The sequence below is a fragment of the Perissodus microlepis genome, chromosome 23 (genome assembly GCF_051167445.1).
Source record: "Perissodus microlepis isolate ML-2025 ecotype Zambia chromosome 23, ASM5116744v1, whole genome shotgun sequence".
NCBI classification, from domain to species: Eukaryota; Metazoa; Chordata; class Actinopteri; order Cichliformes; family Cichlidae; genus Perissodus; species Perissodus microlepis.
In genome coordinates, this window is record NC_140482.1 from 22,840,294 (window position 1) to 22,866,968 (window position 26,675).

The 26,675-nt window shown below is 40.5% G+C and overlaps 1 protein-coding gene across 1 annotated transcript; it reads left to right on the top strand.

The window, feature by feature from the left end:
- The first annotated feature begins 22 nt into the window (after positions 1-22).
- Positions 23-26,070, top strand: styxl2 (serine/threonine/tyrosine interacting like 2). The gene is made up of 6 exons (XM_084922484.1): positions 23-51; positions 2,294-2,464; positions 5,241-5,359; positions 8,339-8,570; positions 9,387-9,604; positions 22,926-26,070. The coding sequence occupies exons 2-6, from the start codon at positions 2,343-2,345 to the stop codon at positions 25,670-25,672; spliced, it is 3,438 nt and encodes a 1,145-aa protein (XP_084778610.1). The 5' UTR covers positions 23-51; positions 2,294-2,342; the 3' UTR covers positions 25,673-26,070.
- Positions 26,071-26,675: the final 605 nt, after the last annotated feature.

Genomic DNA, 26,675 nt, shown 5'->3' on the forward strand with positions numbered 1-26,675 from the left:
CTGTGTCAGAGCGGTCGGAGTCGGCTTCAGAGGAGCACCTTTCAGACAGAGGTAGGAAAACACACTCACTCTCAGACACACACACACACTGACACAGGTAGGAGATGGGAGGCTGTTTTCTATGCAGCTGAAGTCCTGTTTATTATTTCTGAATTTTCACACATCTGATCTGATCTGAGAGCAGCTCTTCCTCTGCTGCTGTTTAAGGCTCAGAGCTGTTAGGTCTCAGCGCTGCTGTGAGGCCTGCAGGCTGAGGCAGCTGTCACCGCCTTAAAAATAGACTTGCTGGAAGGCCTCAGCTCTCACACACACACACTTATAGCAACATGAGGCTCTGTCTGATTGCTTAGTATCTTAGTCATGGCTGCCTGTTGTTGACCCTTACTGACTGTCGATCAATATAACTGAAAGAATATTTGGTGTTTTGATTTATTTCAGCTGTAATCACAGCTGAGAGAAAAACAAGAAGAAAGAATCAGACTTCTTAAATCTTAATCTGACCTCCCTTCAGGCTGATTATTAATCACTGTCACTGACATAAACTCAAGCTGTTGAGCTTAATGAGAGCAGGGCAATTAGAAATCTGAGTTTTCCTTTTCTGTTTAACACCATCAATTCCACTTAGAGCCAATCAGTGTTTATGCAAGTATTAAAACCAAGTATCATTTAGAGTAATACTGTGCGATGCTGTATATTTTGATATTGATCCAATATTGTCAATACTGCCAATAACTGCACAGATACCGATTTGTAGATATAACTTCATGTAGCTAATGTAAGGGAGAGGAGTGTGTCTGAACACATAATGACCACTGTGATTTTTTACTTTTCTCTATAATTAGTTAACACATCAAAACTGTTAGCGCTGGCAAACCGTGGGAACGTGGAAAAATGGGACCACAAATGCAGGACTCTTCAATGAAATCAATACATTTATTTACAGTGAAGTAAATAAAAACAAAACAAACAAAAATAAATCCCTGTGCACCCCAGACTCCCGTGCCGTGTCTTCCTCCCAGTGTCTGTGCTCTGTCCTCGCTTCCAAGTGTCCACGCGCCCCGTGTTTGCTGCCCTCTCGTTTCCACGTTCCCCGTGAGAAATAACAGAGGCAGACTTTAGACACTTTCAAACTGTGGCTGGCTTACACTCACTGATATGTTGAAAACACTGATGGGTAGTCACACAACGATCCAGCGTCGGAGAGAGCTCCGCCACACTCCTAAGTAGCTCCTCCGACGAGCCTTGATCAGCTGCAGGTGTGTGTGTGGTCATTTCCTCTGGTGTGGCCAGCCACCTTGCAGGGCACACCTGCCAGGCCTAAAGACTCCTGTAAACTGGTGCTCCCAGATTCACCCGCATCCACACACACACACACACGCAAGCAGTGAGAACGAGGGACAGCAACACCAAATATGCATATGTCCATCAACTATTCGAGATCCAGAACCCTGGGTCTGGCTTCTGGAACTAACACGGCTTTCAGCATTTCATGTTCTGGGTTTTTTTTGTGTGTGTTTGTTTTTTGTAGACCTGGAATTAAAATGTGTCTGTCCCTAAAGGACTGTGGGTCTACTTCTGTAGTTTAAATCTGCAATACGGTTTAATTAAAATAGACATGACAGGTCATATTTTCCATAGTACATGATTGAGGAAATATTTATTTTCAGTGTCCTTTTCTTTGTGCTGTTGTTTTGTCCATCAATAAACTTAAGTTAAAGATTATTAAACAGTGAAATACTGCTCACAAATTCATGCAACTTCATTAGTACTCTAATAATACAATAGGTACCAAAATGTCAGTCACAGGAGGGATTTTAGTACAGTGCAAATAATTTTTTTGTCCTTTTTGTGATATTTTACGTGCAATCAAATTATTGTGATAGAACAATATCTTTATAATAAATTAGCTTAATTTTGACCAAATATAGTCCAATTTAATGTTAATTAAAGTTTAAATTTATTAAGAAAATAAGTTACAAATTTTGATCTGTTTCTGTTTTGTTTGTTTTTTTTTTCATTAAACTTTGGAATTAACTCAGATGACAAAGTTGAACTGTTGACAAAAATATAGACTTAGCATCATATTAAATGTCTGGTGTCACACTTTTGTCAAGAAGTTTTAGAGAGTACTCATGTACGTGTTATTCATTTATTTAAATTGATCTATAAAATAGTGAAAACATCGAACAAGTTACAGGAAAAAAGTTGAGAGTCAGTGAGGATGAAGCATGCTTTTATTTTGTTGATGTCTCTAAAGAGAAAAACAGCACAATTTTTTATTTTCTTCTGTCAGTAGTGATCCAGGTTCACCAGAAGCAAGGGAAGGAGGCATATTGGTTGCCATGGCGTCGGCCAATGAACATGGAGAGCGAGGTGATCAAATGGTACCTGATGGAAAGGAAGAAGAGGAGGAGAAGAGCGTCCGCGGAGTCCAATCTCATTACCTTCGCTGTCCCTCCCCAAAGTAAGAGCCAAGCTTTAAACACAGAACACCAGACTCAGGTTTACTGACTCGGAAATTAACAGATTCTGTCAAACATGAAAACACTGCACAATTCCTGCTTCAGTGTTCAAAATTTAAATCAAATCTTTCATTTTCACAGGTTTTGTATCACTGCAAAACTATTACTGTGTAGTTTCCCAGTAAAATGTTCGCTTTACCCCATTTAAATGCATTTACACTTCTTTGACACGTTATTAGGTACACCTGTTTAATTCAATTCAATTCCATTCCATTTTATTTATACAGCACCAAATCACAACAACAGTTGCTTCAAGTCACCTGTAAGGTGAACTACAATAATACATAGAGAGAAAACCCCAACAATCATATGAACCCCTAGCAATCATTGGTGACTGTGGGAAGGAAAAATTCCCTTTTCTCCTCAGAGAGGGGCAGCCGTCTAATGTGACCTGCAGATTTGCTTATTAACACAAATATCTGATCAGCCAACCCCACAAGTGCAACTCCGTGCAGCCACGCTCAAGACGACATGCTGAACTTCAAACTGAGCATCAGAATGAGTATGAGGAATTAAGTGATTTTGAAAATAGCACTGCTGATTTACTGGGATTTTTCTACATAACTATCTCAGGGGTTTTTCAGACAGAGCAAAAATGCCTTGTTGATGTCAGAAGTCCGAAGAGAATGATCAAACTGCTTGGAGCTGATAGGAAAGCAACGATAACTTAGATAACCACTTGTTACCACCAAGATATGTGGAGGAGAATTTCTGAATGCACAACATGTCGAACCTTGAAGCAGATCGACTACAGCAGCAGAAGACCACACTGTGAACCACAGAGGACTGGAAAAATGTTGCCTGGTCTGATGAGACTGATTTCTGCCACGACATTCAGATCTCGATCCAACAGAGCACTTTTGGGATGTGGTGGAACGGGAGATTCTCATCATGGTCCAAAGATGTCTTAAGTAATTCATTACACATGAAAAAATAAGAGCTATAAATATGTATGCCATATTTAGCTTGTTTCCTGTTTTACAAATCTCTTTTTAATGCGTGTTTCCTTCTCGTGCAAACAGCTTGGAGCCATGGTTAATGGCTTAAATTGAAGAAGTTACATATACAATAAAATATGTGTGCCTGCTTTATTAGAAGCCTTAAATTATTTAATGTAATTTGTGCATAAAAATTAAGGACGTTAAGCCCACTTTGATGTGAAAAACCTTCTGTTTCACACTGAATCCTGCTAAAGAAAAATACTACAAAACTGAGACCACAAAGTGAAATGAAGATTTGGCAGTACTGTATTTTAATTCCACCTTCTTGTGCTGTGATATGTGGAGCCCCGATTAAACTGAAAAGCAAATTAGAAATAAATCAGAATAGTAGAGTTTATTTTTGTTCATAATCAAGTGATGAAACTTGTGTTTTTTCATCCTCTGTAAAGAAAAAACAAAGTATGAACGCATCTGTGGTTTCAGTGAATAACTGTGGTTTGGATAGCTGTTATACCCCCAGTGTGAGGGTGTAAAATCAGTTGTAAACTACAGTTTTTACACGGAAGGTGGTGCTACATATAACATCTCTCATGAACGCTGCAGTAGATTTAAAACTTGTGAAAGTCAAACCAAACTTTCATGTCTGATTTCAGTTTTTCTTTTGATTGTATTTTAAAGTAAATGTACTTCTGACATTTGCAGCAGGAAGGTCCTCTGTATACCTCGCCTCCAAAACCTTGTTCATCACTTTAGCTCAATCCACCTGCAGTTAAAATAAAGCACCTCTTTGAAGTGTCTCACATTCCTCTAGAGGTGAAGTCTGGTTTCCAAGCTCCTGCTTAGCTCTTATGGGACTGTAATGGAATTACACAACGCTTATATCCTTTATCCTTTTTTAGTTTTTATACATTTTTGTGTAAATGAAATGTGCAAGAATTATAAAAACAAGAACTGGGTGGACTAGTTTCAGTTTATTTTGGATAAACCCAGCAGCTGAGGCTAATCAATGGGGTTAATGGGCCTTGGCCTTGTAAAGTAAAAAGACAATGCAGAATCTTTAGCTCTACATTAAAACATGTAAATGTCTGTTTATATTTCAGTCTGTTTATATACTTTTGACTATGTGGATTACAGAAATAAATAAATAATAAATAAATTCAAACTTCTGCACCCGAGTTTTAAAGTCATAAATATGTATGCTGTACAATTGTTAAAATAAACAATTAAAATATCAAAATCACCACCACATTTATGAGTCTATGTGAGCTTCTGATCATGGCTGTGAATAATAGATGTTGAAGATTGTGTCACTGTTCTGCAACCTTGATGGATGTACTGGAGCTCTTTTCTTGTCTCAGCTAACATATTTCTATCACATTCTTTAGATTCCAGAAAATACATTTAGTTATTTAGTTCAGCATAACCTTAAAATACAAAAGTTGCATTCTTCAAGAAGTACTTCTACAATGTCTAAATTGACCTCACTGTAGTTGATGGAGGAGCTCTTGATCAGACTGAGAACACTTTATAAAGCCATTTAGATTAAATAAACCAAGTGAACCTTTTCTCATTCAGAAATGACATCAAAGAATTCAAAAGTCAGAAGGGTGTACAGGAGTAAAGGAAATACAAAGCTGGAGCCTCAGCCTCATTTTATAAACTCATGCATTAACTACATTTAACACAATCAACATTTCAGTGCAAGCTGACGCATTAGGCTCTTATTTTCAGTCACGCAGCGCTCATGAATAATAATCTCTCTGTCTGTGCCTCCCAGTTTCTCCATGACCTCAGAGTCCAGGTTTTCCATGATCTCTGGGTCTGATGCTGAGAGCATCTTCATGGAGCCCATCCACCTCTCATCAGCCATCGCTGCCAAGAAGATCATCAACGAGGGTGAGACGACACAGGAAAGAGGCTCAAGCTTCCCTTTACATATTTTATTGAGATTCTAAACAATCTGCTGTTAATCACATTTTCTTAGAAAAATTCTGCCGCCTTGCTTCAGCATGATGTGTAAGTCTGATCTGGAGACAGATCAGACTTACTTATAAAGTAAACAGGCCTAACAAAGTCCTCAAGTAGAGAAATATCAGAGCTTCTGGGTGGATTTTATATGCACTTGGAACGAGTAAAACACCTGGCCAATGAATCCAGATGTGCAGATATTTATTTTTAAAAAGAGAAGACCAACAGGATAATCAGACTTAATCCAAAATGTAATCCGCAGCAGAATAATGATCATCTGCAGAGGAATGGCTTATTTGAAGAGTTTCAGTCAGGTTTCAGAGCTTTAGTTACAAATGATCTTCTTATGGCCTCTGACAGTGGACTCATCTCTGTGCTTGTCCTGCTAGACCTTAGTGCAGCGTTCGATACTGTCGACCATAATATCCTATTAGAGCGATTAGAACATGCTGTAGGTATTACAGGTACTGTGCTGTTGTGGTTTGTATCATATCTATCTAATAGACTCCAATTTGTACATGTAAATGGAGAGTCCTCTTCCCACACTAAGGTCAATTATGGAGTTCCACAGGGTTCAGTGCTAGGACCAATTCTGTTTACATTATACATGCTTCCCCTAGGCAGTATCATTGGAAGACATAGCATAAAATTTCACTGCAATGCAGATGACACCTAGTTCTATCTATCTATGAAGCCATATAACACACACCAATTAGTTAAACTGCAGGAATGTCTTAAAGACATAAAGACCTGGATGGCCGCTAACTTTCTGCTTCTTAATTCAGATAAAACTGAGGTTATTGTACTCGGCCCTGAAAATCTCAGAAATATGGTATCTAACCAGATTCTTACTCTGGATGGTATTACCTTGGCCTCCAGTAATGCCGTGAGGAACCTTGGAGTCATTTTTGACCAGGACATGTCCTTCAACGCACATATTAAACAAATATGTAAGACTGAATTCAAAATCCTGCTCCTCACATACAAGGTCTTAAATAATCAGGCCCCATCTTATCTTAATGACCTTGTAGTACCATATCACCCCATTAGAGCACTTCGCTCTCGCTCTGCAGAACTACTTGTTGTTCCTAGAGTATTTAAAAGTAGAATGGGAGGGAGAGCCTTCAGTTTTCAGGCCCCTCTTCTGTGGAACCAGCTTCCAGTTTGGATTCGGGAGACAGACACTATCTCTACTTTTAAGATTAGGCTTAAAACTTTCCTTTTTGCTAAAGCATATAGTTAGGGCTGGACCAGGTGACCCTGAATCCTCCCTTAGTTATGCTGCAATAGACGTAGGCTGCCGGGGGATTCCCAAGATGCATTGAGTTTTTCCTTTCCAGTCACCTTTCTCACTCACTATGTGTTAATAGACCTCTCTGCATTGAATCATATCTGTTATTAACCTCTGTCTCTCTTCCACAGCATGTCTTTTATCCTGTCTTCCTTCTCTCACCCCAACCGGTCGCAACAGATGGCCGCCCCTCCCTGAGCCTGGTTCTGCCGGAGGTTTCTTCCTGTTAAAAGGGAGTTTTTCCTTCCCACTGTCGCCAAAGTGCTTGCTCATAGGGGGTCATATGATTGTTGGGTTTTTCTCTCTATCTAGCGCCTTGAGGCGACTTTTGTTGTGATTTGGCGCTATATAAATAAAATTGAATTGAATTGAAGTGAATTCACACAGAAGCTTCCTTCACTTAATAACAAATAAATAAAAATGGCAAAAAATATAAATATATCATAAACTACTGATGAAAAGTACAGAGCAGACATCAGATGCCTGTTTACAGGCTAAATAAATAAATAAAATAAAATCAACATTTATATCATGATTCCTCACCAGCCTTAATCTGAAATTTGATTTGTATTTGCAAAGCTCTGGGGGGATTCGGATTAATAATAAACCACAATCAGATGAATTTCTCTGTTCTTTGTCCAGCCGTACTGAACTTTCAAAAGTCATCCAAGGGCAGATGAGCACTGCGCAGGGGTCAGACTCTGTCTCTCTTCGCTCCTTGTTCATATGCAGTGTGTCAAGCAATGAAGACTAATGTGGCTCAACAGTCTTCAATCACAGCCAATCCACGTTTTGCTCCTTCATCTTGTTACATGGAGATGCCATCCACTGGAATGAGGAAATTAGCTTAATGTGACGCATCACAGATTCGTGGCTTCATCAAATTTCTCCTCTTAAGTTGGACTGCATTAAAGGCAGCCTAATGATCAAAACGGGTTTCATCTGCAGGGAGGAAGATGACCGCTGATGAGGACAGCTGCAGTGACCTGTTTCTGCATTAATGGCATGCTTCTTTTGAAGCTGTGCACACATTAAACCCCTGTATGTCCTTTAGGAGTGGCATAGCTGTTATTATTTCACAGGGGAGTGGGGCTAAATGCAGGAGCTCTGAACAAAAGCTTCTTAATCCTAAGCTGATTCATCTTCACAATAAACCATAAAAGGATAAATTCCAGGAAGGTTCAAATACTCCAAACTAAACATGAATCTAAGAAATAAGAGCAGCCAACAGGGGCATGGGGGAAACATGTAGGACAAGAAACCATCAGAGAAATCACATGCAGCAGAGCAGAAATATAAAAGAAAGTAAAGAGAACTAAACTGCAGGAAATAAAACAACCAAAGGCAAATTACCAAAATAAGGTGGGAAGCAGCAACAGAGACAATCAAGGAAGACGCAAAACAAATTACCAAACATAACAGTTGGAGTAATTTTACACTCAAAATCTTTGATCCTAAATACTTGGATTTGTTCTGTAGCATACCTGAAGATGTTCATCTCGCAACCTCCTCATCCTGTCTTCTGTGTCACACAGACTTCTTACATTAATTTCTTAATATAATACAACAAAATCAATCAAGAATCCATCATATTTATTACTATCTTACCTCCTCAGAGTTGCCACCTCGAGGCGTGCGGTCTGAGTCCATCCCAGAGTCCATGTTGGAAACCGCTGAGCAGCTGATGGTGGAAGATCTCTACAACCGTGTCAGGGACATGATCGATGACCGCAGCCCCTACAACACCCCCTGTGTGCTGGACATCCAGAGAGCCATGGTGCAGGACCGCCTAGAGGCTCCCATCAATCCCGTGGATGAGGTGTGGCCCAACATCTTCATTGCCGAAAAGTGAGTCGGTGCATTCTCGTTTTGTTTAAATTATTTTTCCACAAGTCATCATAGAGGATTATTCTTAGTTCCGGACCATAGGCACAGATATTTTAGAAGACAAATCTGTGCTGGAAGATGAACTTCAGTTCAACTTCAGATTTCAGTAAGGGTTCACAGAAAGTTCTGTTACATTTTTATGGATTTTGAATGGTTTTGCAAATTTTCTTGCTTTCATGGCAAGTACCCATCAGACGCAATGGCACAAGATTCAAAAATGTAAAAAAATTCTCATAATTTCCTTTCTTTAATCTTATAGTGGATAGCTGGAAATGAATAACCAGAGAAATCCTTCCAAATATGAGACAAATTCCACCTCATCATTCACTTAAAACAGACTTTCCTCTTCTAATTGATTTTATCAAGCCCATTTTCTGATCTGTCAGTGATAAACAAGTAATCTGCACAAACAGTCCTAACTCGTCTACTTAACAGCTTGTTCCAGAGGTTTTGTGTAAATCAAGCTGTCTTTATTGGTGAATTTATCCAACCATTTTTTTGGTCAGTTAAAAATCCAAAAAGTGCTCAGATAAATGTTCCGTGTTAACTGAAACAACCTTGGTAGCTGATAAATATTGTGTGATGTGGTTGAAAGCTCGAGAACAGGGTAATAGATGGCTGATTCCAAAGTTTATTTCCCTGCTCTTCTCCAGAGTGTGATGTTCCTCAGGTGTCATTTTCTGCAGTGGCTTTTTAGTAAAGCTGTTTGCTTGAAAGTTTGGATGGGTCATTTTACACACAGTAAGACAGATCCCCCCCCCTCCCGACTCCCCTCAGGTCTGTTGCAGTGAATAAGGCCCGTCTGAAGCGAATAGGCATCACACACATCCTGAACACAGCTCACGGTACAGGAGTCTACACCAACGAGTCATTTTACGCCGGCATGAACATTAAGTACATGGGCATTGAAGTAGACGACTTCCCTGATGCTGACATCTCGGTGCACTTTAGACCCACCGCCGAATTCTTGGACGATGCTCTGCTGACGCACAAAGGTAGGCAGGATTTGTTTCATCTGTCCTCTGAAATCTTTGTTTGCTGTTGTGGTGAAGAGTTCAGAGTACATCACTGAACACTAATCAACTCTGCTGGTAAGATTTATTGACAAAATTAGAAGTAAATAATACACAGAGGAGAATTTGGTATGCATCTCTCCCCTCTATTATTTTTGTTTCATATGTAAAGTAAATATACTGAAAAACTAATAGCCGTCACACATAATTATTAATAATTATGTATAATAACACACAATACGGCATTAAGCCACATTGTAAGCCTCTTGCATACTTCTTTGTTAGTAACCCCCTAAGGCTCAAAGAGGTTAATCCAATATCTAAATATTTAACTACAAAGAGAATCTTCACGCCTCTTGCCAAAAAACCACACTGAGTAAATCATGTTAAAAGGCTGACTGGTGATGTTAGCACAACTGGAAACCCACAGGGGTGATGCCTTTTCATAGTTGGAAAGTCTGTTTCTATTTTTTTCATGAATGAGAAGAATAACAACAAAGAAAACAAGCAATCCATAGCAACATCCATACATAAAATTGTCTCCAGAGGAAAATAAGAGACCAAGCAGAACAAACAGAATTGAGAATAAAACAAAAACTGCATGGTTCACAAAACTGACCAGATTTGAATCATGACAAAATTCATTGACTAGAGAAATTAGAAATTAGATAAGAAATTAGATCCCCTTCATTTCTGGTGGTATTTGGTTGTGTGTGGATTCAAGTCAAAGGACATATTGTATTTCTGGGATTTACAAAGCCCTTGGACAGGGGCAGTAACACACTGAAGTGACAGATGTCTGTTCCCAAATGTGGTAGTGGTTGTGAGGACCTTGGTAGCTACAACTCCTTCTGAAACAATGTGTGGTTGGGAGCAGAATTATGGTTGCTCAGCCTTAGAAGCTGGCATGGCAACTGGGGGGAAAACCTTTTATGAGATATTTGTTTCTTGTTCAATAGGAAACAATCTGTCTTATAAACAGCCCAATCTAACCCCCCTTCTGAGATGCATAGGTTAAAAATAAATCCAAACAGGCTCAGTGTTGGGGTACATAGCATAGGGTTTGAGGTCTTGCACCAGCATGCTAGAAAGATCAGTATCTCCTATATGTCGACTGTAGGCATGAATGAATAGTGGAAAAAATACAAAGTTTTGGAGTCCATCTATTATTTGTTAAACAAAAAAACCCTATTGACCATATTTAGAGTATGTTTAAAGAGTCTCATATTTTTTTCACCAAGTTTAAGATGATCACTTATTGGTGATTTAAGACCACAAATAAGTGTTCATAAGATTTTTTTTATCTCATAAATAAATCATTATCATTATAATGATTATATATTCATACTTATGAAATTATTTTAGCAAGAATGTCATGTAATACAATTACATTTATGATATAAACACCAATAAATCATCATAAGAGGTTTTATTTCTTTGCAAACAGACCTTTGCAGTTGGGTTAGCTTCAGCTCAAAAATTTACTATAAAGGAACAAATCAACCATTTGGCAGAGTATATTTTTGGAAAATTGTTAGACCCTTAAAATTCTTTTTTTTTAAGTTATCATGTTTCTTAAATCTGTTCACTAAAGCATCTGACACTTTGCCATATCAAAATAAATATATCTGACGTTGATATTTTCATCACAGAGAGTCTACATTTCTTGCATTCTTTAGTCATTGCTAACTTCCTGTGAGGAAGCTACCTGAAAAACTCAGCGACTAACCTAGATTGACATCCACAGATCAAAACCAAGCTGTAGAGATGGCTTAAACAGGTTAACTTCCTGTAAATGTTTCAGAAATACATAGGGGCTCAAAATATCCTCTACCAAGTGGTTTAGCAGAAATTTAAAAGGTTTACCAGAATGGCTCTCTTGCTTGTCTTTGTCCTTCCTTCTCCTAACTGGTGCCCCTCCCTGAGTCTGGTTCTGCTGGAGGTTTCTTCCTTTTAAAAGGGAGTTTTTCCTCCTGACTGTCACCAAAATGTTTTCTCATTGGGAAGCATATGATTCTTGTGGTTTTCTCTGAATTATTGTAGTTTTTTACAATATAAAGCACCTAGAGGTTGCTGTCGCTGTTATATAAATAAAATAGAAGTTAATTGAAAAGAATATATATATAATCTATCGATCTTCCACCAATCTATTGAGTGTCGACTTAAAATTGAGCCTCTTTCCCAATAGGCTTTTCTGTTTTTGTCCACATGATATATATCTGTTGAACTGAAGGCATCAACCTCAACATTATTTTTTATCTCCGAACTTCAGTTTATGACGTAGGAAACAGAAACTTTGGCAGTGGTTTTGTGTCTGTCTTCATCAATAGAGTGTTTATTTTGTGATCTCTGGTTCCCACGGACCTTTAATCACTCATTTATTTTATCATTTAGCTCACAGACATGATACACAATGCACTTATTTTACCAAGGTTTGCTAAAAGCACTTTTTCAATACTTGTCCTGGAGTGGAGGTCAACAGTGACGCATTAACAGATCCCAAACATCTGATCAGTAATCTTTTCAACATCCCAGTTTCTGAGAAGAATTTCTTGTGCCGACAGAGAACACAGAGTATTCCTGGAAGGAAATGGCAGTCACAGTGTTGTTGACTGTGCTTCTTACTTAACACAGCCTAAAATGTTGCTGGAAGACTATGGCAAGAGCATCTTAATAATATCTTGTCTTCTGCCTGGAGACTGTGGAGCAAATTTGGACATTTTTATTAACTGATTAATGATTTTATCTTTCTTATTGTACTACCTACAGAGCAAGGAAATTAAATAATATTAGATATTAGATATATCAGATATTTTACCCCTTATTAACTTATGTCAGGTTTTATGTTATGAAGACCATTGTAGTGATGAAGAAAGACCCCGAACAAATAATCTTCCATGTCAAGATATTTAAGAGTCATTTAATGTCAAAACAAGCAAAGCATTTAAGAAAACATGATGCTGTTAATTAACAAACTGTTTTTTTGTATTTATTTATAGCAGTTTACAAGCATAATGCGCAGATCAATTAAAACTAATAATAATTTTTAAAAAGCTTAAATATTTACATTTCTTTCTTAATTTTGTTAAACTGATTAAATTAATTATTTTTAATAGTTTTTCAATGGATTGACTGAGCACCACATAAGAGTACATCAGTATTTAGTCATGATATGAATGCTGTGCTATAGTTGCAGTTGTCAATATTGTAAACTGTTGGGGAGCACAAATGGTGTAGAGAGGGATGTTTTGCTTATTGTGGAAAAAGAAAATTAGCAGAATTGCAAACTTGCATAGCTGCCATATATTTAAAAAAAAAAATTCCCATCACAGCCCTGCGGGCGGTCTATCCTTCAAGCTTGGGTCCTCTACCAGAGGCCTGGGGAGCTTGGGGGCCTTTCGCAGTATCTTAGCTATTCCTAGGACTGCGCTCAGAGATCTCCAATGTTGTTCCTGGGATCTCCTGGAGCTTGGGAGTCACTGCACCTAGTGTTCCGATTACCACTGGGACCACTGTTATCTTCACCCACCACATCTTCTTGAGCTCTTGAGCATCTTCCGAGTAAGATGGCCCTCCTCAGAGGGCAACATCGCAGAGTCAAGTTACTTTTTACTTTCTTCTTCCTTATTACTCTCTTGCGAAAACTGCGAGAGCACAGTAATTTTGGACTTGTTGACCCAAACCTGCTGAAATCCTACCCAGAGCTAACACGCTATGCTGACCTGATGCTAGGCTGGCCTGCGGCAGGGGACTCTCCTGAGAACAACAAGCCGAAGTGGAGGCATGGCAGATGGGGAACGGCTGACTGAAGGTTCTGGCGCATGATTAGCAAAGGAAGGCTAATACTGCTTGCAAACTTTCAGTCTCTGGAAAATAAAAAGGACGAACTCCATGCTCGGATTTCCATTCAAAAAGAAATTCAGGAGTGCTCCATACTGTGTTTCTGTGAAACCTGGCTGGCGGAGAGGACACCCGATAAAGCAATAACACCAGGGGGCTACACGATTTTCAGAGCAGACCGAAGCACTACGGACAGCGGCAAGATAAGCGGTGGAGGAACGGCTCGTCAAGCAATCATTGTGTACTGACTGTAAGATCACTTCAAAATCCTACTCTGAAAATGTGGAATTTCTGACTCTAACGTTAAGGCCATTTTATTTGCCCAGAAAACTGTAGTGCATTATTGTGAGTGTCGTGTACATCCCCCCGTCCGCTAAGGAGGAGGCTGCACTGAAGGAGCTGCGTGACATGATCAACAAGCACGAAAATAAACACCCAAACGCTGCTGTAATTGTTCTGGGAGACTTTAATCACTGTAATCTCTGGGAAAATATGCCTAAACTGCATCAGTTTGTAACCAAACAGGGGAAATAAAATACTGGATCACTGTTACAGCAACATTAGAAATGCCTTCTCAGCTGAACCAAAACCTAATTTTGGAAAGTCTGATCACCTAGCAATCTGGCTAAAACCCATCTACAACAAAACCCAGTCACAGTTAGTACTATTAACACCTGGACTGATGGTACAAAAGCAAGCCTGCAGGGCTGCTTAGAGACTACAGACTGGAGCATCTTCAAAGGAACAGCTAACGACATCCATGAATACACAGAGACTGTTAGCGACTACATAAACTAGTGTTTAACAGGACTGTGCGTAGATTCCCCAACCAAAAACCCCGGTTTAATGGAGACATGAAACAGAAAATCAGGCAGAGGAGGGAGACCTTCAAGGCAGGAGATCAGGTGGAGTATAAGAGAGCCGCCCGCTATGAACTGCAGAAGTCCATCAGCGCAGCAAAGAGGGGCCACTCAGAAAAACTTGAAGGCTACTACCTGAACAACAACACACGCAGCATGTGGCAGGGAATTCAAGCTTTCAGAAACTACAGGGGAACCACAACAACCACAGACCCCCGAGACACCACCAGGTTTGACAGGCTGAACACACAGACTCCCTCAAAGGCCCCCAGTGACCCCACGGAGACCATCCTCCAGGTGACACACACACAGGTCCTGAAAGCTCTGAAAAAAGTGAACCCCCACAAGGCTGTGGGACCCGATGAAGTTCCTCCCAGAGTACTGAAGGCCTGTGGGGAACGGAGAGCAATCCGATTACTTTTTTCAAGTAACGAGTAAAGTAAGGGATTACTATTGCAAAAACGGTAATTAGATTACCGTTACTTTCCCGTAGGAACGCTGCATTACTGCGTTACTAAAACCATGATTTTTTTTGTGAGAATGTCTCATGACAGTGACGTAAGCGAGTGCGACATTTGTGACAACAGCTGTGTGCAGATCAAGAATGGATAATATATCGAGTGCGGGAGAGAGTATGAGCGTGCAGCGTTTAAAGTGTGGATGTACTGACCTTACTTTGAGTTTGATTCCATAAAAAGTGACAAAAACATTAGTGTCCGTTGTGTCCGTTTTTACAGCGAAAAAAAAAAACCTAAACTTCCAAGCAAGCGCCGAGTGCGCTATGACGTAATGGGAAATTCACAGAGAAACTCGCGGATTCTTCAACTGACCGCTGCGGCACACCTGCACCAGGGCAAACCTCCGCCTACCCCACTCCTGCTTTACAGGTGAAAATAGAGCAACAGGACCGCTGAGTCTTTGATTTTATTTATTTTCTGCTGTGTTTCACTTGCATTTATTTAGAAGACTGAGTGTAAACACCAAAAAACAATTTTGTTTATGTGCTGGAATGTGCAGAAAATAGGTTTAAATGTTAAACAAATTTCTTCCAGTCAGAGAATGTTGCATGTAATTAAATTTTTGCTTCATGCATAAAGTTAAAAGATTAAAACTAATAAAACAAGTTTTAAAAAGAGACTTTTTCATTTGATTACATTTTGTATGATGGATTATGCAGAAAAAGTAGAATTGGGCTGAAACATCTATTGCTTTATTACCTATTCAGGTTGTAAATCGTGTTTTTAAAAAGTAACTAAGTAACTAAGTAATTAATTACTTTTGAAAATAAGTAATCAGTAAAGTAACGGGATTACTTTTTGGGGGAAGTAATCAGTAATTAGTTACTGATTACTTTTTTCAAGTAACTTGACCAACACTGGTGGGGAACAACTAGCTTGTGTGCACATGGATATCTTCAACCTGTCACTATCTCAGGCAGTAGTCCCACATATTTTTAAATCTTCCATCATTATACCAGTTCCCAAAAGACTGGACACATCCGCCCTGAATGACTTCAGGCCAGTGGCACTCACACCAGTCATTATGAAGTGTCTAGAAAAATTGGTTCTCATACACATCAACCACATGTTCCCTGACACTATAGACCCCCTCCAGTTTGCATCACCAATCAATCGGTGGATGATGCAACAGCAATAGCCCTGCAACACACACTGCAACACCTGGAAAGCAACAGAACGCATGTCAGGATGCTCTTCCTGGACTACAGCTCTGCATTCAACACCATCTGCCCAGGCAAGCTGACAGAAGCAGACAGACCTTGGCATCCCAACTCCGACCCGTAACTGGATTCTGGACTTTTTGACAGACAGACCACAAGTGGTGAGAATGGGAGGTGCTCACAGTCAGCACAGGATCTCCACAGGGCTGCTGTCTCAGCCCCAAGCTCTTCACCCTGTACACCTATGACTATGTCTCCACCAAGGAAAACTCCATCGTCATCAAATACGCTGACAACACCACCATCATGGGGCTCATCAAGGAGTGCGACAAGTCTGGGTACACGACTCTGGTAGACAGTGTTCATTCCTACAGAGAGGAAAATGACCTCATCCTCAACCCTGCCAAAAAAAGAGAGGGGCGATCGTGGCTCAAGAGTTGGGAGTTCGCCTTGTAATCGGAAGGTTGCCGGTTCGAGCCCCGGCTCGGACAGTCTCGGTCGTTGTGTCCTTGGGCAAGACACTTCACCTACCGCCTACTGGTGTTGGCCAGAAGGGCCGATGGCGCGATATGGCAGCCTTGCTTCTGTCAGTCTGTGGCTACAACTGAAGCTTGCCTCCACCAGTGTGTGAATGGATGGATGACTGGGTGTGTAAAGCGCTTTGGAGTCCCTAGGCGGGACTAGTAAAAGCGCTATACAAATACAGGCCATTTACCATTTACCAATTATTAGGGACACACACCGTCCAGCTCACCCTCTGCTCAGACACAAAAATTGTTACATACAATCTGAGACACAACAAAGCAGACAGCATCATCACAGAACAAGGTTTTTCAACTGCTTCTTTCCTGCAATTGTCAGACTGATAGGAAACAAAAAACAACTGAACACTTAAAATAACACAGCACTACTTTACCTCATTTTGAATGTACAAAAATCACTTATTAATGTGCAATACTTACTCAGATCTGTGAAATGTGCAATATTATGTGTACAATACTATTACACTATTTATATATAATATACTATTAATATACTTCTTCTGTTTGTCTACGACCACTATGTCCAGTTGGTTAGCCACCACTATTTTGTCCATCTGTATCTCAAAGTCCCACAGGATCTTAGCTTGGTCATTCTCCACCGTCCTTGGGGGCATCACCCATTTTGACCAGGACTTCCAGGCCGTATTTGGCCTGGAAGTCCTGGTCAAATACGGGACTTCCAGGCCCGTATTCGATGTTTCTGTATACTATGCCAGACACTTGCTTATGGAGTTCCATATATGCCCTGCTTGCTAGCATCTTGCACCCTGCTGTTATGTGCTGGATTGTGCTGGATTTATATCTTGATGTCAGTGGCTTCTATCTCCTCCTTTGGCCAACTTATCATCCCATCCAGGTACCTGATCACAGGCAGGGCATAGATATTGATCTTGTTCTTACAGTTCACCTGACTCCTCAGGACTTGCCGACACTCTGCAGGTACTTGGTGGTTCCAGCTTTCCCAGTGGCCTCTTCATGATTCCCATTTGCCTGTAGGATCCCCAGGTACTTGTAGCTGTCCTCTATGTCTGCAGTGTTGCCTTCTGGTAGTTGGATCCCCTCAGTTCTGACTACCTTCCCTCTCTTTGTTATCATCCGACTACATTTCTGCAGTCCGAACAACATTCTGATGTCATTGCTGTATATCCTGGTGGTGTGGATCAGTGAATTGATGTCTCATTCACTCTTGGCATACAGCTTGATGTCATCCATGTACAGGAGGTGGCTGACAACTGCTCCATTCAGTAGTTGGTATCCATAGCCAGTATTGTTGATGATCTTACTGTGGGGGTTCAGGCCTATGCAGATGAGCAATGGGGACAGAGCACCTCCTTGGTAGATCCCACACTTGATGGTGAATTGTGCTATGGGCTTGAAGATTGCCTCTAGTGTTGTCCGCCACATCCTCATTGAATTCCTGATGAAGGCTCTTAGGGTCCTGTTGATCTTGTATAGGTCAGGCCTTGGCCAGTTCTAGACAGGCATATATGAGGGGCCAGACAGAAATGTAAAGGGGGCACATGGTGGCAATGGAGGCGGGAAAGGTGTGGGGGTTGGGTGGGGTGCTCTGGATTAGGGCTGCCACAAACGATTATTTTCATAGTCGACTAGTCACCGATTATTTTTGCAATTAGTCGACTAATCAGATCATGCATCCGTTTGGCGTAAAACGTACATCTTATTGCACCTGCATGCATCTACTCTTATATAACTATCATTAGCTTACAGCTTGAAGTGTTTAAGGTATGTGGTAACTAAAAATAAAGACAAAATGATAGTCTATTAAACTTTTAATGAAATTTGCAGATTGTCTCAGGGGAGTTTAATAAACTCAGCCGTCTGCTCCTTGCTATCGAAAATATAACAGGACACTGGAGTAAACAATAACATTTTTAAGTTATCTAAGTGATTTATATATCATGTTTAACCTGAGTAGCGAAAGACCGCAGGGGGTTAGAAAACGATGTGCCCGGAGTTCGCTGTTCTCGCCGGCTCTAATGAGCCTTGAACCTCCAGCTAGCTATTGAGCTGGTGGGTAACAGACGTCTCCGAAAACGTCAGAGCACTTTTGCAAATATGTGATGTCTTGATAAATCGAGGAGATATTTGAAGTTTACACAGCTACATTCTCGCCTGAAAATATCTTAAAAGTTTATTTTGTGACCCAGAAAGAGTAATATTAAAACTAAGTAGCTACCGCCATTGCTGAAAACTGGAAACCAAACGGGCAGAAGTACATTCTTCGCAGCTACGCCTCATCTCAGAGGCAGGTTAATAAATTGGACGGAACTTAACCACAATACTTTGACATGGGTTGTTTATAAACTTGAGTCCAACTTGAAGGCGGTGGCAAGATGCGTCGAATTGATGTATAGCTGGGTGTAGGGTGGGGTGTGAGTTCTCTGCCGAGTCCTGTGTGAGCCTGCACAAACAGCGCACGGAGGTAAAGAGCAAACGAGATGTGAAACCTATCATCTCATTTGTGCCTTTTCCAGCGGATTTTTCAGCTACTGTAGTAAATCTTGTCCATATTCAGTTTGTGGGTAATCTATTATTTTCTTTCTCAACTTCTAAAAATTTGACTTAAGGGGGCAGGACGTTTGTTTAAGGGGGCATTGCCCCCTCTTGCCCCAGCACATAGCCGGCCCCGGGTCAGGCATTCCAGGATCCAGGTGTGGGGCATTGAGTCATAGGCCTTCTTGTAATCAATCCAGGCAGTGCACAGGTTGGTCAGCTTAGTCTTGCAGTCTCGGCTGACTGCTCGGCCTACCAGTAGCTGTTGTTTTGCACCTCTGGTATTCTTGCCAATCCCTTTCTGTGCCCCGCTCATGTATTGACCCATGTGCTTGTTCATCTTAGCTGCTATGATGCCTAACAGGAGCTTCCATGTGGTACTGAGGCAGGTTATAGGCCAGTAGTGGGATGGGGCCAGTCCCATCTGGGGGTCCTTGAGGATCAGGACCGTCCGGCCTTCAGTTAGCCATCCAGGTGTCTCTTGTCAATGATCAGCTGGTTCATTTGTGCTGCCAGAAGCTCATGGAGTGCAGTCAGCTTCTTTAGCCAGTAGGTGTGAACCATGTCGGGTCTGGTGCTGTCCAACTCTTCATACTGGAGACCCTTTCTTGTATGTCTGCCACTGTGATGGTTACTGGTCCCTTTTCAGGGAGGTTGCTGTGGTCTGCTCTCAGATCCACTAACCACTGAGCATTGCCGTTATGGGTTGCATCCATCTCCCATATGCTCTTCCAGTATTGTTTCATTTCCAATGTGAAAGACTGTTAAAGACATATAGAAAATGATTGCTTTTTAAGTTGTTACTGCTAAAAAAGAAAACTGTGATCACTGAAATAGTTTAATATGTAAAGTGTTGTTGTTTAAATTAGGTTGTATTTACCTCATTTTAAGATTTTGTAAGGACAAGACATTTTTTTAATTATGTCTCAATCAGTAAAACCTTACTTGACAGAGAGGGTACTCCAGAACGTGATATCACCATGGGTAAAACCACTCAAAATCAAATAAAAGTTCATATTTAAAGTATTTATAATCAATAAATTTATAATAAGAAGGGTTGAAGAAAAGTAGCTTTTTACATTCTTATATCCATCGACTTACTGGTGAGCCTATAGCCCTAATTGTCATTGCTCTGTATGTCCACTTTATAATGAACGTCTTATTCATTTCTTGACCTGAAGGCATCCTCTTCATCTGACGTTAGAAATGGAAGTTGGGAAACCTTGAGACTTTTTTTTTTGTCTGTTTTCATCAATGCTGCATTTTCTGGTCTCTGGTTCCCACAGACTTTTAACTATTCATTTATTCTCTTATTTAGCTCACAGTCATGATCCACAATGCACTTATTTTTTCAGATTTTGCTAAAAGTGTATTTATAATACATATCTCCAGGTCAAGGTCAACAGTGATACAATGAAATATTCCAAACAACTGATCTGTAATTTCTCATCATCACAGCTTCTGAGAACATGCGTGTTCCTGGAAGAGGCTGACACAGTCACTGTGCTGTTGATTGTGTTTCTTAACATGCCCTAAAATATTGCCTGAAAACTTCATAAACAACAGCTTAATAATACAGTTACACCAAAAATTTGATGGACAAAGAAACAGTTTTTGTAGTTTGGCCTCCGTATGCCACATTTTAAACCACTCGGTAAGATATGATTAAAGTGCCCTCTACCAATTTTACTTCAAGATGTATTGTGTTAACTGTTATGGATATATTTTTTTCAGAGGGTTAGCAGTTCTTGTAAAAACTAAAAGTCAGTGATTTCCTGAAGTCTCAAATCCACTGAAATCACCAAATGTTGCATTTCCTTCATTGAGATGCTCTACCAGGCCTTTACTGCAGCAACCTTCAGCTTCTGCTTGTTTGTGGGTCTCTCTGCATCACGTTTTAGCTATAATAACTGAAAAGCTGCCCTACTGGGTTGCAATCAGGTGACTGATGTGGTCATCTGAGAAACTCTTGGGTTTTATTTTTATTGTGCCTCAGGGATGGACAGCAGTCACATCGTCAGTAGACACTAGACGCCCGTTTCCACTGGCAGCCATACATGCCCATTCCATAACACTGCCTCTACCAAATCATGTGGTATCCCTTAGATCATGAGTTGTCTTCTTCTCTATCCCATTCTCTTCCCATCATTCTGGTACATTATCCTTGGTTTCAACTGTTTCTCCTCTTCTCTGGTCTAATCTGTCTCTCCTTTTCTTGAGTGTAACCAGTAGTTGTACATTGTTGTTAAGTCTCTGTATTTACATTCATGAAGCTGTCACCTGATTATAGACTGTGATATATCCACCTCCTCAAGAGTGTTCTTAAAATGATTAAATCATGTGAACTTGTTTTTCTTAACCATGGAAATAATACTATCATTATGATTTTTACTCATCTTCCTTCAGGCCTTTTGATGTTGCTGAACTAGTCATTATAGTCACTGCTTTTAAAAATGCATCTGACTGTTAATTTGGCTGCTCCTAACATTTTTTGTTATTTCTCTAAGATTTCATCAGGTTTATTCAACCTGATGATGACCTGTTTGATATGCAATGACCTTCATCTGGGCCTTATATTTAAAATTATGGAGAAAAGCAATAAAATAAAAAATTCAACTCTGAATTAACTTCAGATATCATGTCTACTCCATTTGTCATTAAGTAAAGGGACAGTCCTAACCTGGCCATGAAAGTGGATGTCAGCCTGTTATGAGCCTGAAAATGGGTGTATAAACATGTGTGTAATTCCTAATGGATCTGTGGAACATTTTACCACTGGAACATAACATCCTGTATATTTTCTATGCATTAAATCATAAACAGTTACATAAACGTTAAGAATACAATATTCACTTAAATGGTTTTAAATGTTAAATGTTTTTCACGCTGATAAATATGAATCTATATATATTGCAACACCTTAAACTATTTACCAGACTAAGTAAGCCGCTCATAAATGTATAATATCAATGTATTTGTTTTATTTATAGTATCTGCTATATTTGCACTTGTCAGTTAATATTGTAGAAATCGTCACTGTGGTAGCACAGATACCACAGAGTGGGGTTTGCATATTGCTTATTGTGTTTAAAAAGGCCTTTAAAGCAAGTTTTAACATGTCTTAGGATATAGAATAAGATATGAAGCAATTAATACAGCCAGAAGCTGCATTATCAACAATAGAATCCCTCCCACTCAAACTTCTGTTTACAGCATTTATAATCAATGGTTTTAAAATAATAGGTGTTGAAGAAAGGAAACTCTTTACTTTACAGTGAGTTTCAGTTAAGCTGCGTGGCTGTGACACACTTATAACCTTGAATTTGTCCACAGCATGCTGCTGGTTCTATAAGAAAAAGCTCTTAAAAGCCTTTCCTTCCTGACCTGTTTATCTAAAACCAGCAGGCAGTCACACACAAATATATACTGGTGAATACAGTGGAGCATTTAGGTAAATAAATAGATAGACATTTCCTCTCAAGAGTGTGAAGACAAAGACTAAAGATTGGTCATAAATAAAATAAAATATTGGTCATATATATTGGTCATAAAAAAATCTTTTTTCTTCATAAACATTATAGAAAGGGATTCAGCACACTTAAGTTAAAACATATAAAACCTAAAATGTAGTAAGTTATTGCTTTGTCAACGGTTTTGCTGCCCTCATCTGATCATAGGCCATTATTGCAAGTTTAACTAGATTAACTACATTAATCTATTGCAGACATCAAAACTGATGTATACTGTGGACTATTTCATGTAGAATTTGTATACATACATAACATACTTCATTTACTTTGGGTGTAGCTGAGTAATGGTATTTGCCTCAACTCTTCAGTATTGGTAATCATTGTTCCCTTTACTTGCAGGAAAGGTTCTTGTTGTTTCTATGATGGGCATCAGTCGTTCTGCTATCCTGGTGGCTTGCTACCTGATGATCTTCCAGAACATGACCATCATGGAGGCTCTGACCTCAATCAGGAAAAAACGTGCCATCAACCCCAACGAAGGCTTCCTGAAGCAGCTGAGAGAGTTCAATGAGACCCTCATGGAGGAGCGAGATGATGACGACGAAACACTAAGCCAGTGCTCTGTGATTGATGCTCGAGCGCGTACTCGCATCTTTGGGGAAGAGGATGATGAGGATACGGACACAGAGGAAGAGCAGAGTATGATTCAGGTGAAAGCGAACTCCATTATGATGGAGGAGGAGGAGGATGGAGAAAGTGTGATGAGCAGCGTTGCCTCCTCTGCAGCTGCTGCAGCACTTAAAAGTGGTTTGACTGGAGCACAGAATGGGTTCAACAACCAGGTATCCAATGGTGTCCCAAATAAGTTTGTTCTATCTGAACAAGGGGGCAAGGAAGATGGGGATGATGATGATGATGGTCTGGACAGCATGATTCAGGAGTGGCAGAGGAGGAATGAAAAATACCAGAATGATGAGTGGTGGGAGGCACAGCTGAACACTGATGGGGAGGATGAGGAGTCTCTTCCGGGGGGTTTTACAAAGAAGACAAAAGAAGTTGGAGACACTGATGTGGAGAGCGTAACCAGTGAAGACATACGAGCTGTGAAAGAGCGGCTGAAGCGTCGCAACAGACGCCCACCCTCTGACACAATGTCCACCTCCAGCTGCATGAGTTACTCTGATCTTTGGAAGCAGCGGCTTAAGGAGATCGAAGAGCAAGCAGCTGCTCGGTACCGCAAGAAAGAAGATGATGAAGGCAGTGAGAGCACTGCCACTGAAGACGAAGGAGTAAAGAAGACGATTGATGATGAAGTAGATAGCATCCTCTCCGACACCAGCTCCATGTTTAACTTCTGTCAGAAGAATAAGGAGAAGATGTCACCATTGGAACGTTGGCGAATCAAGAGAATCCAGTTTGGGTGGAACAAGAAAGATCGTGAGGATGGAGAGAAAAGTTCTGTTGGTGATGGTGAGGAAGAAGCCAAGACACCATCTCTGCAAGACGTCAATCTGACAGCGTATCAGGCATGGAAGCTGAGGCAGCAGAAGCGTCTCGGGGAAGAGAACACAGATGAGATTCTGGAGCTGAGCAGAGGCGAGGACTTAGCAACAATCAGAAGAAGACAACGACGTGAAGAGATTCTGGAGCGTTCAAAGAAAACTTTAGAAGAAAGCCAGTCTGTATGTGGCTGGGAAACAGAAAGTTGCGTTAGTGGTGGTACGATACCTCTATCTGCCTTCTGGGCTGGAGCTGGTGTTACAGGGCCGCCAAGTGTTGCCAATGATGACAATATGTCCATGCTCAGTGGTAGATCTTCCATAATTTCTTCAGTTTCTCAGGCTCGCAGCACAAGATCCTCACAGTTTGGAATCCCAGCAAATCCTGTGCCACCAGTACCGCCGATCCTCCCAGTTCCAACTGTGCAGGGCCCCGGAGGTGAACCAATGGTCAATCTGGCTAGCATCCAAAACTGGATTGCTAATGTTGTTTCAGAAACAATCAAACAGAAGCAGAGTGAAATGAGCCTTCCTCCTCCATCACGTGCCGGGTCTGAATTGAGCTTTGGTGCTCCATCAAACGTGATTTCAAGGCGCAGTGTCGATGATGACAAAGCATCCTTGCTGAGTGGTGCTTCCTACTCCAGCTCTCTGTCACAAGATCGAGGCAGGGCAGCATCAGTCCTCTCCAGTGGCGGTTCAAGCAGCATCTCAGGTCTCAGTGGTAGAGGCTCAGCATTAGGCTCTAACCTTGGCTCCACCCTGGGCTCAAAGAAAAACAAGATCACCACTACCAGTGTTCCTCTCTTCAGCCTCTTCCAGGACCAAGTTAACCTGGATAAACTGGATGCCATGGACAAGGAGATCAAGTCAGAGATGAGGGACAAGATGTCTACCTATGAAAAGAAGAAGATCCTGGAAGACAACAAACGCAGTACTATGTTTAAGAAAAAGAAGCCAAAGGAGGATGAAGATGAGGAAGAGGAAAGGAAGAAGAAAGAGGAGGAGTTTCTTGAGGAGACAAAGAAAAAGGAGAAACCAAAGAGGAGTTACGGTCTATCGGGGTGCCTGAATCTAAACCCAGCGCTGGAGAAAGATAAAAACACCAACATTGATGACTGGCTGAAAAGTGTCAGGCCTCCCCCGAGAAAACCAGCTTCAGGAACTGAAGCTGGACCATCAGAGGACCCCTATGATGATCTTGATGCCTCAGCTTCTGAATTTGACTTCTCAAGCAGAAGAGCCTCTTATGCTGCTGACGAAGATGATGATGAGGAAACGTATGGCATTACTTCCAGATACCGAGCCAGGTTACACGAAGATCTATCAAGTGAAGACACAGAATATTCCTGCAATGGTTTCACACAATCCCACAGCTACAGCCAACCGGGAAGACCGTACGCCGCTGTTCATCATTCACGATACGAAAGCAATGAGACAGAAGGGAGAAGGACTAGGAGACAGGAAGCCACAGAAGAGGAGGAGGATGACATCTCCACCTTCATTGCCCAAACCAGGCAGAGGATTAGGGCTCGAGCTGCCGCGGAGGCTGAAGACGACGAGGTTCTCGCTGCTTGGAGAGCTCAGCAGGAGGCAAAGCGAGAGAAGCAAAACTTAGAAAATACTACTGATGCAGACAGGTTTTAGAAAATGTAAAAGAGCCAATTCTGTGCTGCTGCTGCTGCTAGCTCACACAAAGCTCTTTTTTTTGGTCGAGGAGTGAAAACAAAGGATGTACAAATTGCAATAATTCTAATGCACAAAAAACACTAGCATTCACATCCATAGAAAAAAAATATGCACCTTGACCTTTTCATATTACATCAGCACTGCAAAGAAATTAAGGATTTGAGCCTGTTTTACTATTAAAATGGAAGAAATACACAATACAGTTCTCAGTTAAGGTTTTGCTTGTACCACAATTGAATGTAAAACACAATGAATGCAAATTTTCATAGAAAAGATGATGTGAAACTTCTAAAAAAAAATAAAAATAGGAAAAGTCCCTCCAATTTGTACTCTTGCACAATTTTACTATTGTAATAAATTTTCTGATGAATGATGATTTGGGCTTTTTATTTGGTTTAATGGCTCCTAATAAAGCTGCATCATAAAGGTTGTTTTCATCTTTTGTGATGAAAAAAAATTGAAAACCTCCATAACCTACAACAACAAAACAAAAACTTAAATGGTAAAAATAAACAGAAACACAAACAAGTTGTATTTATAAAATATTTGTGCAGGTGACAAAGCAATAACTATTAGAATGTTTTTTGGAATGAATATAATTGTCACTTGCAGGAAGTGGGACTGATGGCTTTTTATGCAGACAAAAAGATGCTTTTTGTTACTTAATAATTTGATAATGTTTTGATGTTAATAACTTGTTTTGTTGCTTAACAAAAGCCACAATATGCTTCACAAAAACAGCGGCTCATTTCAAAAACTTAAGCAAGGTTTAAAGTGTGAAAAAGGACATAGTGAGGGGGAATGAAGAGCTAAAACTAGTCATTCACCCACTAAGGTTTAGACAGTTAGGCATGTAAGGCCACACACCATGCAAACAGTTAAAATACAGGAAGGGGATTGGAGATGGGTGTAACACTGTGTCATTTTTGTAAACACACAGCATGTGGTCACGAGCATGGCA